This window comes from Nerophis ophidion, linkage group LG13 (genome assembly GCF_033978795.1).
Source record: "Nerophis ophidion isolate RoL-2023_Sa linkage group LG13, RoL_Noph_v1.0, whole genome shotgun sequence".
Lineage (NCBI taxonomy): Eukaryota > Metazoa > Chordata > Actinopteri > Syngnathiformes > Syngnathidae > Nerophis > Nerophis ophidion.
Window position 1 is genome coordinate 39,583,877 of NC_084623.1, and position 17,217 is coordinate 39,601,093.

Here is a 17,217-nt window from a genome sequence, read left to right on the forward strand (position 1 = left end):
TATGTATATATATATATATATATACATATATATATATATATATATATATATATATATATATATATATATATATATATATATATATATATATATGTATATATGTATATATATATATATGTATATATATATATATATATATATATATATGTATATATATATATATATATCTCATACAAATGCTTTAGGGTTAGAGTTTGTTTTAAAAAGACATGTCTCATACAAATGCTTTAGGGTTAGAGTTTGTTTTAAAAAGACATGTTTCACATTAAAAATGACATTAATCATTTACTGACATTCACCAGAGGCCTGCTGAGTACTGTACTGTATATGCTGTATATCTACAGTATAATTAGATTCTATACTAGATGGTTTGTTGTTGTTGTTTGTCATGGTGAACCACAGTACATCCTAATAAATACAGCATTAACCATTAAAATACTTTTTTTAGGTTATGGATTTTCAGGGTTTTTCGTTAATTGTCATCATAGCTCATAAAGTTATGGGTGGATGAGGATGAACTTTCAGGAAATGGTATAAGGAACAAGTGATAAGATTTTGGAGGTGATCTGGATCATTGTCTGGATTCAAGCTTTTTTTAAAGGGATTCTTCACTATCGGGATATAATGCCTGGCGGAGGTCTGTGTTCTCTGAGTGCTTTTCTAGGTTATATATTTTTGGGGGTTAAAAGATTTTAGCGTCTGTGTATACAGTGCATCCGGGAAGTATTCACAGCGCTTCACTTTTCCCACATTTTGTTATGTTACAGCTAGTGCTATCATGGTTATATTTTTTTTATTGCGGTATCATAAATGAATGAAGATTAATTACAGACGGAAGGCAGCGCAGCACGCATTGCATTCAGTGATCAGGTCACACGGCAGTGTGATGATCTTTATAGAGCAATGTGCTCTGTGCCCCTTAAAAAAAACTCAATGCCATGTATACACTAAGTCGTTTAACCCCTTAAAGGAATAAATATTTAGCCTAAGCCCTGTTTCAGCCACACTAAAGCAGCGTTTAAGGTCCCCCTCTTCGGATACATTTTTACACGGCTAAGTGCGCCGTATATCTCCGGCACATAGCTTTGTATGGACTCATTGATTGTTTACAAACTGAGTTCGGAGGGATAGTGAAGCAAGAAAGGCCGCGCCCACACAGGAAGTGATGTCAGAAAGAATGTGCCACAGCCAGCTTCGTAATAAAGCGGTTTCGTACTTCGGAGCTAACCACTGGAAATATGAAGGCGAGTTAACCATACATGCCCGTGTTTCTCCTTCTTCTACATGTACAGACGCTTGTGGAAATCACACATGAATACCCTAAGAGAAAGCGATTGCAGCTATTTCGAATTCAACACTTTTTAGACGGCAAGAGAACTTTTCAATGTTCAGCTGTGATTCTACTTAGCGAAAAACTTTGTCCATTTTTGGAAGGAGAGACAACGAGAATGCAAGCTCCTGTGGATGTGATAAAAAATGTAGCATGTGCTTTGTATTAACCTGGCCGTCGAGGAAAACAGCGAATGCATTTGGATTGGCAAAGCAGACTGTATCAGTTACTGTCCGCCATGTATGTCCAGAGTATATAAAGTCACCAAAACGAATGGAAAATGAAGGTGAAGGCAAAATAATGAGGAGTGTCCTGACCAGACATCTAGTTTCCTAGTTTGATTGATGTAAAATGTTCTTTCTCACATTGTTCAAGTGTCTAATAAAGATTTGATTAATTTATTATGGCTCAGGTGGGATTCACTACAGTAGGGCCCTACAGCCCACTGGATTCCAGTTAATTGAAATACCACAACACTGGCTATTGTTCAGATAAGTTAAATTTAAGAACTTGCACACAAAGCAATATTGGAGGTGAATATGACGTGCGCATTTTCCGCGCATGCGTACTAGGTCGTGTTGCGCCGGCGGATGGAGGGGGGCGCGGGTCTTAAACGGTAGCGTTGTTGTGTGTGGACACGGATAAGGTTTGGTGTGATTTACCCAGGATAACCTTATCCGGCTTAGTGTAAAAAGGGCCTCAGATGGAACTTTAGGTAGAACTGAGGTAATTAGTTAGTACCGATAAACTTTATCATCAGTGTACATCAAGTTTAAAATAGGAACTTAAATCGAAACAGGAACTTGAAGATTGTGTCGCTAACAGAGGACAACAAACTATGCTGGATGAGTTTATATGCCTTTACCACAGATCAATTAAACAGCACCTTTTCGAGATGGACAGCCACCGCACGTAGGACATTAACGTCTGTGAAGACCAAGTGCTGCAAGATGTCTTTCCTGTCACTCTACAAACTAATTAGTTTGTACAAAAAAGAGATCAGTGCTGTCATCTGAAAAAGTAATTAAGGTTTTTCGTGTAACCGAGGTTTTGTAATTAGATGAATCGTAGCAGAAAAAACAGACCATAACAAGGCAATCGAGAGGCACTGTCTTAATTGACAACCGTCACGTCTCTCGTCAACATACTAGCTTCTCGTCAAGGCACCCTCTCTCTCTCTCTCTCTCTCTCTCTCTCTCTCTCTCTCTCTCTCTCTCTCTCTCTCTCTCTCTCACATACACACACTTCCGGCTTCACTATAATAGCGCGCACGTCACATCCGATCCAACATTGCCCACAAAATGAAAAATGTCTCACACTTGTTTAAACAACTGGTAAAACTTTAAATGGTGCACTATGTAAAATTGTTTATGGATGCCTTTATTACATTATCTATTAATGTACTGTACATCTGTACCTAGTTTGCTATATTATTACAGAGACTTTCAAAATGTGCACTTAAAGTTAAGTTAAAGTACCAATGATTGTCACACACACACTAGGTGTGGTGAAATTTGTCCTCTGCATTTGACCCATCCCCTTGATCACCCCCTGGGAAGTGAGGGGAGCAGTGGGCAGCAGCGGTGCCGCGCCCGGGAATCATTTATGGTGATTTAACCCCCAATTCCAACCCTTGATGCTGAGTGCCAAGCAGGGAGGCAATGGGTCCCATTTTTTATAGTCTTTGGTATGACTCAGCCGGGGTTTGAACTCACAACCTACCGATCTCAGGGCGGACACTCTAACCACTAGGTCACTGAGTAGGTTAAATACTTAACTTAAACTTAAATCTTACTATACTTACTGTCACCAAATGTGGAGCAAATCAATGATTTGCAGTTCAGTAAAGCATTTAAAAAACATTCCTGTATGACATTCTGACTACCAAATTGCATTTGTATCCAACTATGGGGGTCTTTTCTTGAGCAAAGGTATTTATGCAAGCTAATAACAATCTGTGATTAATCATGATTAACCACAGTTCAAGAGTATGATTAATCTGATTCAAAAAATAATATCTTGACCGCCCTAGTTACAGCTTTATTCCAAAATGGAATTAATACATTTTTGCCCTCCACATTCTACACACAATAATACCACATTATTATAATGTGAAAAAAACTGTTTTAGAAACTTTTGAAAAATAAAATGAATTCAAAAAAATGATTCGGACAGGCACCCACTTCCAAAAACATGCACCTGGGGATAGGTTGATTGGTAGCACTAAATTGGCCCTAGTGTGTGAATGTGAGTGTGAATGTTGTCTATGTGTTGGCCCTGCGATGAGGTGGCAACTTGTCCAGGGTGTACCTCACCTTCCGCCCGAATGCAGCTGAGATAGGCTCCAGCACCCCTCGCGACCCCGAAAGGGACATGCGGTAGCAAATGGAGTGATAGGCTCCAGCACCCCTCGTGACCCCGAAAGGGACAAACGGTAGAAAATGGATGGATGGACACACCTGTTTATATATAAGGTCCCACATTTCACAGTACATGGCAGAGCACAAACCAAGATTGAAGTTGAAGGAATTGTCTGGGGATTTTCTTGAAGCACAAATCCGAGGAAGGGAACAGAAACATCTTTGCTGTCTTAAAGCTTCCAATGAGCACAGTGGCCTTAATCATTGGTAAATGGAACAAGTTTGAAACCACCGGAACTCCTTCTTCAGCTTGCCTGTGGTCCAAACTGAGTGATTGGGGAAAAATGGCCCTATTCTGGAAGGTGATCAAGAACCGAATGGTCACTCTGACAGAGCTTTATCATTCCTCTGCGGCAAGAGGAGAACATTACAGAACAACAACCATCTCTAAAAAGTTTGCCAAAACGCACCTGAAAGACACTCAGACCATGAGAAATAAAATTATTTGGTCTGATTAGACAAACATTGAACTCTATGCCGTGAATGCCAGACATCATGTTTGGAGGAAACCAGGTACCTCTCATCACTAGGGTTGGGTATTGAGTATCAATTGGAACCGGGACTAACTTTCCGATTCTCCCGGAATCGTTCAAAAGTTTAAATTTCGATTCCTAGTTTCGATACCCAGTCCGCCGACCGGGAAAAAAGAATACGTCCCGGAAGAAGAAGCCGCTGAACACCAACGAAGAAGCGCCCACCGCCGGAAGTGTTAGCATAGCCGAGCCTATGTAGCCGAGGGAGTCAGTCAAGCATGGATAGCGGGCGTTGGTGTGTGGCTTTATTTTACTAAAAAAAATGAAATATCGGCGAAATGTAACTCGTGCGACAGGACTGTTTCGTGCTTAGGAGGGTGCACGTCAAACATGATGAAGCACCTCCGAGTTCATGGAGTACAAATAAATGCGTGTCCCGTCTTCGACAGGAGACACTATCTGTCCAGAACGCTCACGCCTCCTGCCTGAGAAGGCGGATATCGTCATTTTCCTAAACAAGAACTGTCTCTGATTTTATACTGTACCTGCTGCTAATCTGGACTGGGTTTTGCAAGATGTTTCTTATTGTTTATTTGCTTTTCTGCACCAGGTTAGCCCATCAATGGGAGCATGGTAACATGTTTAAGTACCTGCAGCTCATACACTTGTGTGTGTAAATGTGTTTTCATGAGGTTTCCTGCAGCATCATACACTTATGTGTAAATGTGTTTTCATGAGGTTTCCTGCAACATCATACACTTATGTGTAAATGTGTTTTAATGAGGTTTTCAAAAATAAAGCTCTCTTGAGAAAAGTGTACCCCTGTGAAAATGTATTCATTATTTATAATATTTATATTCAAGTTCATAGATTTGATATTTATATTTTAGTTGAAAACAGCCCTTTGAGGAATTTATAGTAAAGTTCATAAAAAGTTAATAGAATTAAAGTTGATGGAGAATGTCAGACTATTTCATTCAGAAAGACTGTATGTTAGCTAGCTCATTTAAAATATCCCAAAGTTTTTTTTGACCCTTCCTCTTTTTTATTTTTTTTATTTTTTATAAGAAAGAATCGGAATCGAAAATCGTCAGGAATCGGAATCGAAACAAAGAATCGGGATCGGAATCGTTCAAATTCAAACGATACCCAACCCTACTCATCACCATCCCTACAGTAAAGCATGGTGGTGGCAACATCATGCAGTGGGCAGGAACTGGGAAACTAGTCAGGATAGAGGAAAATATGAATGCAGCAATGTACAGAGACATCCTGGATGAAAATCTGCTCCAGAGCGCTCTTGAAATCAAACTGGGGTGACGTTTCATCTTTCAGCAGTACAACGGCTCTGAGCACACAGCCAAGATATCAAAGGAATGGCTTCAGGACAACTCTGTAAATATCTTTGAGTGTCACAGCCACAGCCCAGACTTGAATCTGATTGCACATCTCTGGAAGGATCTGAAAATGGCTGTGCTCCAGTGCTTCCCATCCAGCCTGATGGAGCTTGAGAGGTGCTGCAAAGAGGAATGGGCGAAACTGCCCAAAGATAAGTGTGCCAGACTAGTGGCATCGTATTCAAAAAGACTTGAGGATGTAATTGCACCTCTACACCTTTAACATGTTTTCATTTTGATTATTTCCTATGGGAAAAATGTTTTGATCTGTTTTAAAACAGATTTTATTTGACGTCAGAGGTTCGGAATACCAATTATGTTTTTAACCATTTTTGTTCAAGTCCTCTTTTGATACCCAATGCTGCAGTTCTAAAATCCCGTTATCAGCGCTGTTTCTATATTTGCCTGGCCAAGCAAATGTATATAATAAGTCAAAACATTAAAGGCATATTCATCAAAAAGCAACTATATGTACAAATGCTGCATCTCCACTCTGCAGCGCTATATGATGATGTTTATCTACTGTTATCATTTCTGTCAGCCTCGCTACAAACATGTCACGTATGTTTGGAATCTCTGTGAGAGAGCCATTGGCTCTATCTGCCTGTCATGCTTTTATTCAATTCACCTCTCTGTTTTGTAATGTTCGTTAACTTGTTCAGACTTGTTGCCATTGGGCGGAGTGCTCTGTTCATGCTGTCTATTTAGAGCAGTTACTGCTAAAGACACAGCAAACACAAGTGCCTCCATTTTGACCGTCTTCTGATTCGTTTATTTTCTAACACAGGTGGACAGCGCACTGCTTAAGGACCCGTGGTAACTCACCGTCATGCCGTTCCCTTTTGGCAAGTCCCACAAGTCGCCCACAGACATTGTCAAGAACCTCAAGGACAACATGACGGTGCTTGAAAAGCACGACATCTCTGATAAAAAGGCTGAGAAGGTAGGGAGAATCTCCCCCATTTTGTAATATTTTAGCTTTCCAGCACCACAGAAGTATTTTTGTGTAACTTCCTATTCAGGCCACAGAAGAAGTATCAAAGAGCCTGGTAGCCATGAAGGAAATCCTTTATGGAACGAACGAGAAAGAGCCCCAGACTGAAGCAGTGGCCCAGCTAGCCCAGGAGCTCTACAACAGTGGCTTGCTTAGCACACTGATTGCAGACTTGCAGCTCATCGACTTTGAGGTAGGAGATAGAGTAGCAAATACCCACGTATAGAGAACAAATCCGTCTTTGATATAAAACAATGTATTCGAGACGTAAAATAGAACCATCCATCAAGTTCCTGGTTGTAGACGGGTACGAGTTATTTGCATTCCATATAGATTTTTGATAGGTACCGGTCATTGTCTGCAATAAACAGTGCCCTATAGAGGGAAGACATAACTGATCAATTCTCCGATGCATCACAGTTAGAACGTAGGCGATTAATGAATCGACAGAGGAACGTCCAAATGTATGTCAAAAGTAATACAGAGTGTTCTAAAATGTGGCAATTATTGTTCTCTAAACATTAGTTATCTTTTTGGTTCTAACTAAGCAAGGGAGAGCTGTTAGCTAACATTCTTTTAACGTTATGTTTTTGATGGGTTAGCACGGAGGAGGAGATGACAAGCTATTAGGTATGTCTGGAAAAAAACATTGATTTACATAAATATATAAAAAAAAGTTATTGCCCCTAAATCCTGTAAAAATGCAATAATTCATGGTGAACTTCAATACAAAGTCAAAGGGGTTTAAGATTTTACATGTGACCTTTTTGTTAAAAAAAAGTCATAAGTTTCTTAAGATTTATTTACTCCATTTTAAAAAGGTTGGTGTTATTGGAAAGCTTGCTAAACAAATACATAGAAAAAATTGATTCTTTTTAATTCATTTAATTCATAAAATTATCGTTGGAAGTGACGGAATATTTGCGTAGACATGGGTGGTCAGACTCAACTTGTTAGTCACAAAACAAGCGGCTAGGCACTCGGCCGGTCAAAATAAAAAGTAGTGTGCGAATCAATCAATTTAAAAGATATTTGGCAGACTCACAGATAAATGTGGAATTTATAACAAGGATTCCAATTAACATTTTAGTCACCGTTGATTTTTTGCAGGGGAGCTTTGCTGAGTCAAAACTTGCTAAATTTTGTCAGAGCTCTGTGGCACGACTACTTTTCCAATCAAAACATTTTGATATTCTGAATACAGGATATTTTTTCTATGTCACGAATATTGGTGTATATTGGCAGTAAAAACTACGCGAACGCAGTTGAATTATGAAAACAGCGGTCTGGTCGCAATTCACTATTGTGCAATCAAACGTGACCACTGCGGTTAACCAGCCAGAGGTAAATACACACTTACCTAAAGCAATGCTGGCTGCAGCGCTAAGCGAGCATAAGTGTAAAGTAGTGAAACAAGAAAATAAAAAAATGCTTTGTACTCTTTAACAAAAGGCTAACAGGAACCGCGGTACAGCAAAGAGTAACCAGCGGAAATAAGCAACTGGAATAATATGTTAGGGGAGACAATAACATCCGTGCAGTAAGCCAACATGTCTGTCAGCCATAGATATGATGAAGCAGATAGATGACATACGTCTTTGGGCTGCGTGTTTATGGTGACTTGGCGACTGAGGCCAAACTCAACATTCTGTGGTTTTAGAGCGCACAAAATTAAATCAAGGAGGCCTGCTCGCCAATTGGGGTCTGTTTATTTATTTGTTCACTTATCAGGCTACGTCATTTGTCACGTATTTAGTCTTCTGAATATACTGTGTGTATGTGTGTGTGTATATATATATATATATATATATATATATATATATATATATATATATATATATATATATATATATATATATATATATGTATATATATGTATATATATGTGTATATATATACATATATATATATATACACACACATATGTGTATATATATACATATATATATATATATATACACACACATATATATATATATATATATATATATATATATATATATATATATATATATATATATATATATATGTATGTATAGGGGTGTGGAAAAAAAATCAATTCGAATATGAATCGAATCGTTTACGTTGTGCGATTCAGATACATATACACACACACATATATATATATATATACATATATATATATGTATAGGGGTGTGGAAAAAAAATCGATTCGAATATGAATCGAATCGTTTACGTTGTGCGATTCAGAATCGATTCTCATTTAAAAAATTTTTTTTTTCTTTTAATTTAAAAAAAAGATATTTATTTATTTATTTATTTATTTATTTATTTTTAATAAATCCAACAAACCACTACACAGCAATACCATAACAATGCAATCCAATTCCAAAACCAAACCTGACCCAGCAACACTCAGAACTGCAATAAACATAGCAATTGAGAGGAGACAAACACGACACAGAACAAACCAAAAGTAATGAAACAAAAATGAATATTATCAACAACAGTATAAATATTAATTATAATTTCAGCATTGCAGTGAATAAAAAAAATCCCTCACTGACATTATCATTAGACATTTATAAAAATAATAAAAAAGAACAATAGTGTCACAGTGGCTTACACTTGCATCGCATCTCATAAGCTTGACAATACACTGTGTCCAATGTTTTCACAAAGGTAAAATAAGTCATATTTTTGGTTCGTCTAATAGTTAAAACTAATTTACATTATTGCAATCAGTTGATAAAACATTGTCCTTTACAATTATAAAGACTGGAGTAGATCCTGCTGAAATCCTATGTATTGAATGAATACAGAATCGTTTTGAATTGGAAACATATCGTTTTTGAATCGAGAATCGAATCTAATCGAAAAAATCGATATATTATCGAATCATGACCCCAAGAATCGATATTGAATCAAATCGTGGGACACCCAAAGATTCACAGCCCTAATAAATGTGTGTGTGTGTGTGTGTGTGTGTGTGTGTGTGTGTGTGTGTGTGTGTGTGTGTGTGTGTGTGTGTGTGTGTGTGTGTGTGTGTGTGTGTGTGTGTGTGTGTGTGGTGTGTGTGTGAATGTCGAAATACTGTCAAAGCGCTTTGGGCTCCTTAAAAAGGGGTAGAAAAGCGCTATACAAGTACAACCCATTTACCAAGTTATTTTCAGGTCGGAAAAAAAAGGCAACCGTAAGTGAGAATGGTGGTCTGAGTACCAATTGTATTGACCAATATTTTGGAAAATTATGAATACCTATAAAATTGTCAACTTTTTAGGTTTAAAAAACAAGTAGTTTTTAATGTTCCGAATAAGATGAATATGCTTGTGGTGGAATGGTTGAAATCAATTGAAAGATGCAGGAGAAGAAGGCAAAAAAATATAAGAGTGAAAATACTGTAAAATGATAAATTATTGTAAAACCGGTAATTTGGGGGAATGTTTGTTGAAAGAACATTTTGACACTTGAACTGGATCAATCGGATGAACAGTTTCAGAGTTATAGGCAAACGAAAAACGTTACTAAAGAATAATAATAATAATGCAGAGTAATTTACACAATGATACAATATAATAATTATGGTTGTATCATGGAATCATAGCTCCTGAATCATAATGGACCCAAAGATTCCCACCTATAGTGCACCATATTAGAAGATTTGCCGAGGATGGCAAATGATGCCTCAAAAAATGGTGTAATGGTATTTGTTTTCAGCTTTTGTCAAGAACCACCACTAGATGGCAGAAGATACCTTAAAATAGTAATCCAAATCTGTTTCACTTTGAACCTTTGATCATTTGTGTGTTGTTTTTTTTTTACTAATAATTATTAGCAGGATATCATGCTTAGTATACAGGCATTTTTTTTTTTTAAAGGGTTGTAAATTTATTTGTGTGTTTTGACTCATGCCGAGTTAACGAATGGCAACTAAAACGTTGACACTCCATCTGTGTTGATGGGTAAACAGAGCAAAGTGTCAAACCGCCCGCTGTTGCTTCCCCTGACTCATGCATTTATGTCATGATTAGTCGCAACATTGTGATCTGTCGCTTCCTCTTCCACCTTCCCACACTCTTCCCCTTATGGTTGAGACATGCGTATCACATTTGACATATTGCAAAATTTGGCTGTGTATGTTGGTATTTTGTGAATTGATGATATTACATTATCAACTCAATACATTGTAGAATTTGAATTTATTGCTCTTTCAAAGTAGACAGATCTTGACAAACCAATTTTAAAATTAGGAAACAATCACTGGTGCAGTTAGGGGGGCCCCAATGCAATATTGATGTCGGTCCGATATTAAAAAAACAAAACATAATACTACTATAATATAGTATTGGATGATATCGGCTTGCATATAAAATCTCCAATAAAAGCAGTCCTGCAGTGCATTTACTTGTGCAAAGCTGGAAAGCCAATAAACATTTAATATCAAGTACACACACAAGTTTGGTCTTGGCTCGTATTTTAGTGACGTCATTTACAAAAGGTAAACATGGTAGGCTGTAGGCTACTAAGAGCTAGGAGCTACACAACCCCTTAGCACACAAGCTAGACATATGTAATATTTGTCCTTAATTTAACAATATTGCAGTTTAAACGGCGACATTTGTCGAATAAAACAAGTAGCATATAATTATAGCTGCATATTACTTGCAGTTCCAAAAATTCCAACAACAAAGCGTCTAAGAAGGTATCTAGTAACAAACATGTCTGCAACATTCAACTCACTGCATAATGTAATTCATTATTGTGACCACTAGGTGTCGCCAAAAATAATTTACCATTCCAATTTAAAGACAGAATGAGTAGTTCGTATTTTCACCTGATTAAGATCATTTTTGAGATTCAACACAGCAAAATAAAAGAATGTTTGTTTGATCAGTGCTGACATTGTCATAATATTGATGTGGGCCAATACTCAAAGCTCCAATATCGGTATAATACCACCAGGTATGAGTAAGTTGTTTCGGAACACCCCTATTAGCAGTTACAAGATAGGATTTGGATCATATAACAATACATATTTTTAAATAATATAAAAATTTGAACTGATATGTACTTTATTTGTGGGAATTCTTCTGAAACGTTAATAATTTGATTTGGCTTTTGTTTTAATTGTAAACATTCCATAAGGTGGTGCCCTGTGTCATCCTATAATCATTGATAATGAAATCACTGTTTACAAATTTCCCTTGTGCATAAAAGTGCACAAACATATATAAGTACTAATAAAAAATATAATTTTGTAAATTACATAAAATTATTATACTATTGTACTGCAACAATGCTGGGTTTTTTTTTTTCATATATATATTTGTTAATGGTACTTTAATCTATGTGGATGTATGCATACAGATAGGGCAAATAGAGCTCACTTACTTTGAAAGCGGCGAATGCATAAAATACATACATAAAATTAAATGAAATTAAATGAAAGTACAATACTATTTAAGACTAAATAAAAATATGATGGCAAAATTGTACTACCGTAACTCCTGAACTACTTTCCAAAACCACCTCTGAACAACTGACCAGAAAAATTTGTCCAAATTTTGCTACGATTCCAATTTGTAGTAAAAATGGCTCGCAACTGCGAATCAGTTCTTATCGTTCACCTAAAAGAGTCGTTCAAAAGACTTCACTTGACGGTACATCTCTAATACATTGTTTGTTCTGGAGTGTATTTTGTCTGTATTATCAACTGGAGTGTACATCAACTTGACTTGTTTAACCAAACACTGATGTATTTGTTGGGTTATCGTAGGGCAAGAAAGATGTAGCTCAGATCTTCAACAACATCCTGAGGCGTCAGATTGGCACTCGGACACCAACGGTGGAGTATCTCTGCACCCAGCAGAATATACTCTTCATGTTACTTAAAGGGTAGGAGACCTCTTCACACATAATATACTCTAGTGTAACAAACACACACACACATACACAATTACATGTGTAATGTGCATTGAAAGGCATATTACAAAATCAAAAAACATCCGTTAAATATTAAAAAATAGGGCCTTTATTGATTAGATTTAGTTTTTCTAGTGTGAAATGATTGTACAAAGTACAGTACGTCTTGTATGGTTGTTAATAAACACGAATTGGGTTGAGCAGTGTGAATGGATTTTCTATTTTAATTAGATATACGCAAACATTAAGACTGTACAAAAATAAATGAATCCACGAAATGATGAATTTCACTTAAAATGCTTAATTAAGCTTTAAACATTTCAGTATTCTTGATTAATAATGTGACTCATTGTTAATGTACTGTCCTTCAGTTTTTTTATTCGTTTGTCTGAAGTTTTACTGAAACAAGGGCGTGCATGAGCTCAAAAAGGTTGGGGGTCTCTGCAGAAAAATTGTCCTTTGTGTAATTTGCAACAGCGACAACCGTATCAACGGAAATAAAATACTTTGACAATCACGTGTTTTTATCTCAGCGTTAATCATTTGTCAATTGCTGCTCTGTGCAGGTATGAGTCTCCGGAGATCGCCCTCAACTGTGGGATAATGTTGAGGGAGTGCATCCGACATGAACCTTTGGCAAAAATCACACTGTCGTCAGAGCAGTTTTACGACTTCTTCAGATATGTGGAAATGTCTACGTTTGACATTGCCTCAGACGCATTCGCCACTTTCAAAGTAAGTGAGCTCTATTTGGCCTATCTGTATGCATACATCCACATAGAGCAAAGTACCATTAACAAATATATATATGAAAAAAAAAACCCAGCATTGTTGCAGTACAATAGACAATCACTCTTATTTGCGGGAAATGTAAACCCATAGAAATGTGTAGGGTTTCAGAGTCAGACTATCGCCATCACAAAATATTTCATTAACAGGGCCTCAGCTTAAAGTACCAATAGAGTGGAAAAACATTTTGTCGTTATATTGAAGCTATGATCATATATATCTGATGTATGACAGAGAAGACTTACAAAGTTTGAGAGTAAATATATATCAAAAGAGCATCAACCTCACAGAGATACAAAAGCCATTTGAAGAGATAATGAGGACTCAGTCACGTGATCACGTAACGTAGATGTAGGAACCGCAGATCCTTTCCCCACCAACAACAATGCAAATCATGCAGACTTTGTGAGAGCCAACAATGATCACTTTGGGAAAAATTATGATCCCGAAACTTATATTGTTGATCCTGACTACAGGGAGGATGAGGTACAAGTTTTGAAAGCTCTGCAAAAGAGATTCAGCTTTAGCTAAACACTAAGAATTGTGCAGCAGTATTGCCAAGTGCTATACAAGAAATACAAACTATAAACATAATAAAACGATAGCTCAGGGGTCGGGAACCTTTTTGGCTGAGAGAGCCATGAAAACCAAATATTTTAAAGTGTATTACCGTGAGAGCCATATGATAATTTTTAACACTGAATACAACTAAATCCATGCATTTTTTAAGTAAGACCGACATTTTTAGAGTATAATAAGTCTTAATTTTTTTTATAACATTTTTATTCTGAAGCTAACCAATAATAAATAAAATACTTCTTACCATTGATGCGACTTTTTGAACAGGTGTGGTAGTAAATGGCTGGATGGATAGATTAAAATGCTGAAGAATGTTTTATATTTTGAACGTTATCCAAGATGTCCTGTTGCAAGGTGGTGTTTTTAATTTTCCAATAATACTTGTTCCTTTTTAAAATTTGTATGACAGAGAACAATGCTTTAACAGTCATAATAATTATTTCCAGTCATAGTGACATGTTAACCCAACCATTGTTCGGTGATTCTTTTATAAATAGTTGTAGTTCCTTGTTAATTTTTTCCCGCTGTTTCTTTTGCTAAATTAGTGCAATGCGAATATATATCCGCATTAAAGTATAATTCTCAAGCCTTTTTCTCTGAATTGTTTTCGAATGTGGGGGGCGGCATAACTCCGTCAGTAGAGTGGCCGTGCCAGCAACTTGAGGGTTCCAGATTTGATTCCCTCTTCAGCCATCCTTGTCACTGCCGTTGTGTCCTTGGGCAAGACACTTTACCCACATGCTCCCAGTGCCACCCACACTGGTTTAAATGTAACTTAGATATTGGGTTTCACGATGTAAAGAGCTTTGAGTCACTCGAGAAAACGCTATATAAATATAATTCACTTCGGCTCTACCGAGGATGTCGTTGTGGTTTGTGTTGTGGTTTGTACAGCCCTTTGAGATACTAGTGATTTAGGGCTTTATAAACAATCATTGATTGATTGATTGATTCACTTCACTTCACTATTTTTAACACTGTGATTACCACTGGAATTATTCATTACTTATAGTATTAAGCAATGTCAGCTAAGATGTATCTGAGAGCCAGATGCAGTCATCAAAAGAGCCACATCTGGCTCTAGAGCCATAGGTTCCCTACCCCTGCGATAGCTTATTGTACAATGTCTGCTATTACTTCGATGACGACTGATAGGATGTCCCTATCTTCCTTTTTATGTGAAAAACCATCAAGATGCACTGTCTTCGGTTGTGTGTGTTTGTCTCTAGCTCCAGGTATGAATTGAAAGTCACAGATGAACAGTTTCTAGAACTAAGGCTAAATCCTCCGATTATTCTGATAAGAAGCATGATTTATGATCTAGAATTATTTTGATGAGCTGAAACGCGATGATGCGGGAGCAGCAGGACATCGCGGCCAGCTCACAGTAAAGCAGCAGAGGTCTTCTTAGCTGTGTGCTATCAATCCGCCCCTAAAAAATTGTTTGTCTGATATTTGGTTAATATTCAGGCTAGAGCTGGGTGATATGGCCTTTTTTTTATATCTTGATATTTTTAGGCCATATATATATCGATATTTTGGCTTAGCCTTGAATTAACACTTGATACATATAATCACAGCAGTATGATGATTCTATGTGTCTACACTAAAAAATTTTTGTTAATACCGCATTATTATATGCTCATTTTAAATTTTCATGCAGAGAAGGAAATCACAACTAAGTCAATTGACCAAAACTGTTATTTATTAAAGTTATTAGCAGGGGACTTTTTAAATAATGCTACATATAAGCAGTAATGCTACTTTTGGTAGCAACACTTGTGTCCCACACTTGACAAATTAAAGTTGTCTATTCGACATCTTCCCGCTTGAAGCCGAACCACCGCCAGACGATGGACCCCGTGCTGTTTTTCTTGGGAATTAATTTTCCCTTCATTCGCACCTTCTTTCTCTCGTATTACCACTCGCACGGCTTCGCTAACATCACAGCTAACTTTACCCAGTCTGCTACCTCTCTGCTCCGCGAGGGCGTATACGTATGTGACGTATGACTTGACAGTATGTGACGTGTGTAAGAAGGTGCGCTTACACTCTGTGAGAAGGAGATACAAGTAGGAGTGGGAAGAGCCTGTAGTGTAATGACCGCAGCTAAAAGCAACTGCGTGAGAACGTATACTCGAATATCACGATATAGTAATTTTCTATATCGCACAGAGACAAACCCGCGATATATCGTGTATATCGATTTATCACCCAGCCCTAATTCAAGCCACGATATGTATATAGGGTATTGTTGGCGGGTTTGGGTGATTATTTAGAGGGGTTTGTGGGCGGAATAGAGAGCCCCCCCATTGACGGACTATTTTTTTATTTACAACTTAGAATGCATAAAAAACAAAAACATATGTGTTCATGTCTTAATAGGGATTGTGAATGATAAAGAGCCCATCTCTCAAAGGTTTGCATAGTTCAAATTTGACTGATCTGATAATCTGAGTGCAGATGTTCTAATCCAGTGACGTCAAATTATTACTAAAGACGTTTGGAAAAGAATACTCAAAATGGCTGACTGAGTTTATGTGATGTTTGGATGGTATTTTTACATACGTTGTGGATTGTAAATACAGTTTGATATGGTTTAATTGATACAATGAAACACAATTAAGCATATAAAGTCAACTTGTTTTTCCACTCTACTGGTACTTAAAAAAAACACACACTTTTGTACTTTCATCCACTGGTGTACTCAAATGCATCACAAAATATACTTTTAAGGTAATTTTTTCATGAGATTCTTAATGCCTGGCTTTCTTTAAAGGTATTAAAATGTGCTGTGCACCCCTCCCCCCCAATTCTAGGACCTCCTCACAAGACACAAGCTACTGAGTGCAGAGTTTCTGGAGCAACATTACGAAAAAGTAAGTGCACTATGGAACTTGTCTGTCCGATATGCATGAATTTGACGCACAGGTTCTTTAAGCGTGTTACTCTGCATTCTCGAATGTTGGTATTTTGTTTGGAAGATAGGTAGACAATCTTTTAAATTAGGATATAAATAAACTTCCAAGCTGAGGTTGTTTATTGATTGCCTCCAAATGAAATTACAGTAAAAAATAGCACGTATAAACAGGGTATCTGCAGGGTTTTAAAAAGTCTTACATTTTCCTTGTTGAAAACTACAGATACCCTAATAAAGGTTCATTAATATACACTTGCAAAAGCATGGAAGAAACATGTTTAATCCACAATACAGAATGAAATGAACTGAAATAAAATAAGATATGAAACCATATGGTAAAGAAGTTGGCACTTTCGCCAGTAGCTTGATGTTAACACACAGTATGATTGACAATCCCATTGACAGGCTGACAAAAAATTGCATTGCAGTCTT

General features: G+C 37.0%; 1 protein-coding gene across 1 annotated transcript in view; it reads left to right on the forward strand.

Moving 5' to 3' along the window:
* Positions 1-17,217, forward strand: part of cab39 (calcium binding protein 39) — a 30,982-nt gene that overhangs the window by 6,861 nt on the left and 6,904 nt on the right. The window contains exons 2-6 of the mRNA XM_061918892.1: positions 6,408-6,563; positions 6,643-6,807; positions 12,352-12,470; positions 13,064-13,232; positions 16,685-16,744. Of these exons, the coding sequence (XP_061774876.1) occupies positions 6,450-6,563; positions 6,643-6,807; positions 12,352-12,470; positions 13,064-13,232; positions 16,685-16,744 (627 nt within the window). The 5' untranslated portion in view covers positions 6,408-6,449. The remainder of the gene's footprint in view (positions 1-6,407; positions 6,564-6,642; positions 6,808-12,351; positions 12,471-13,063; positions 13,233-16,684; positions 16,745-17,217) is intronic.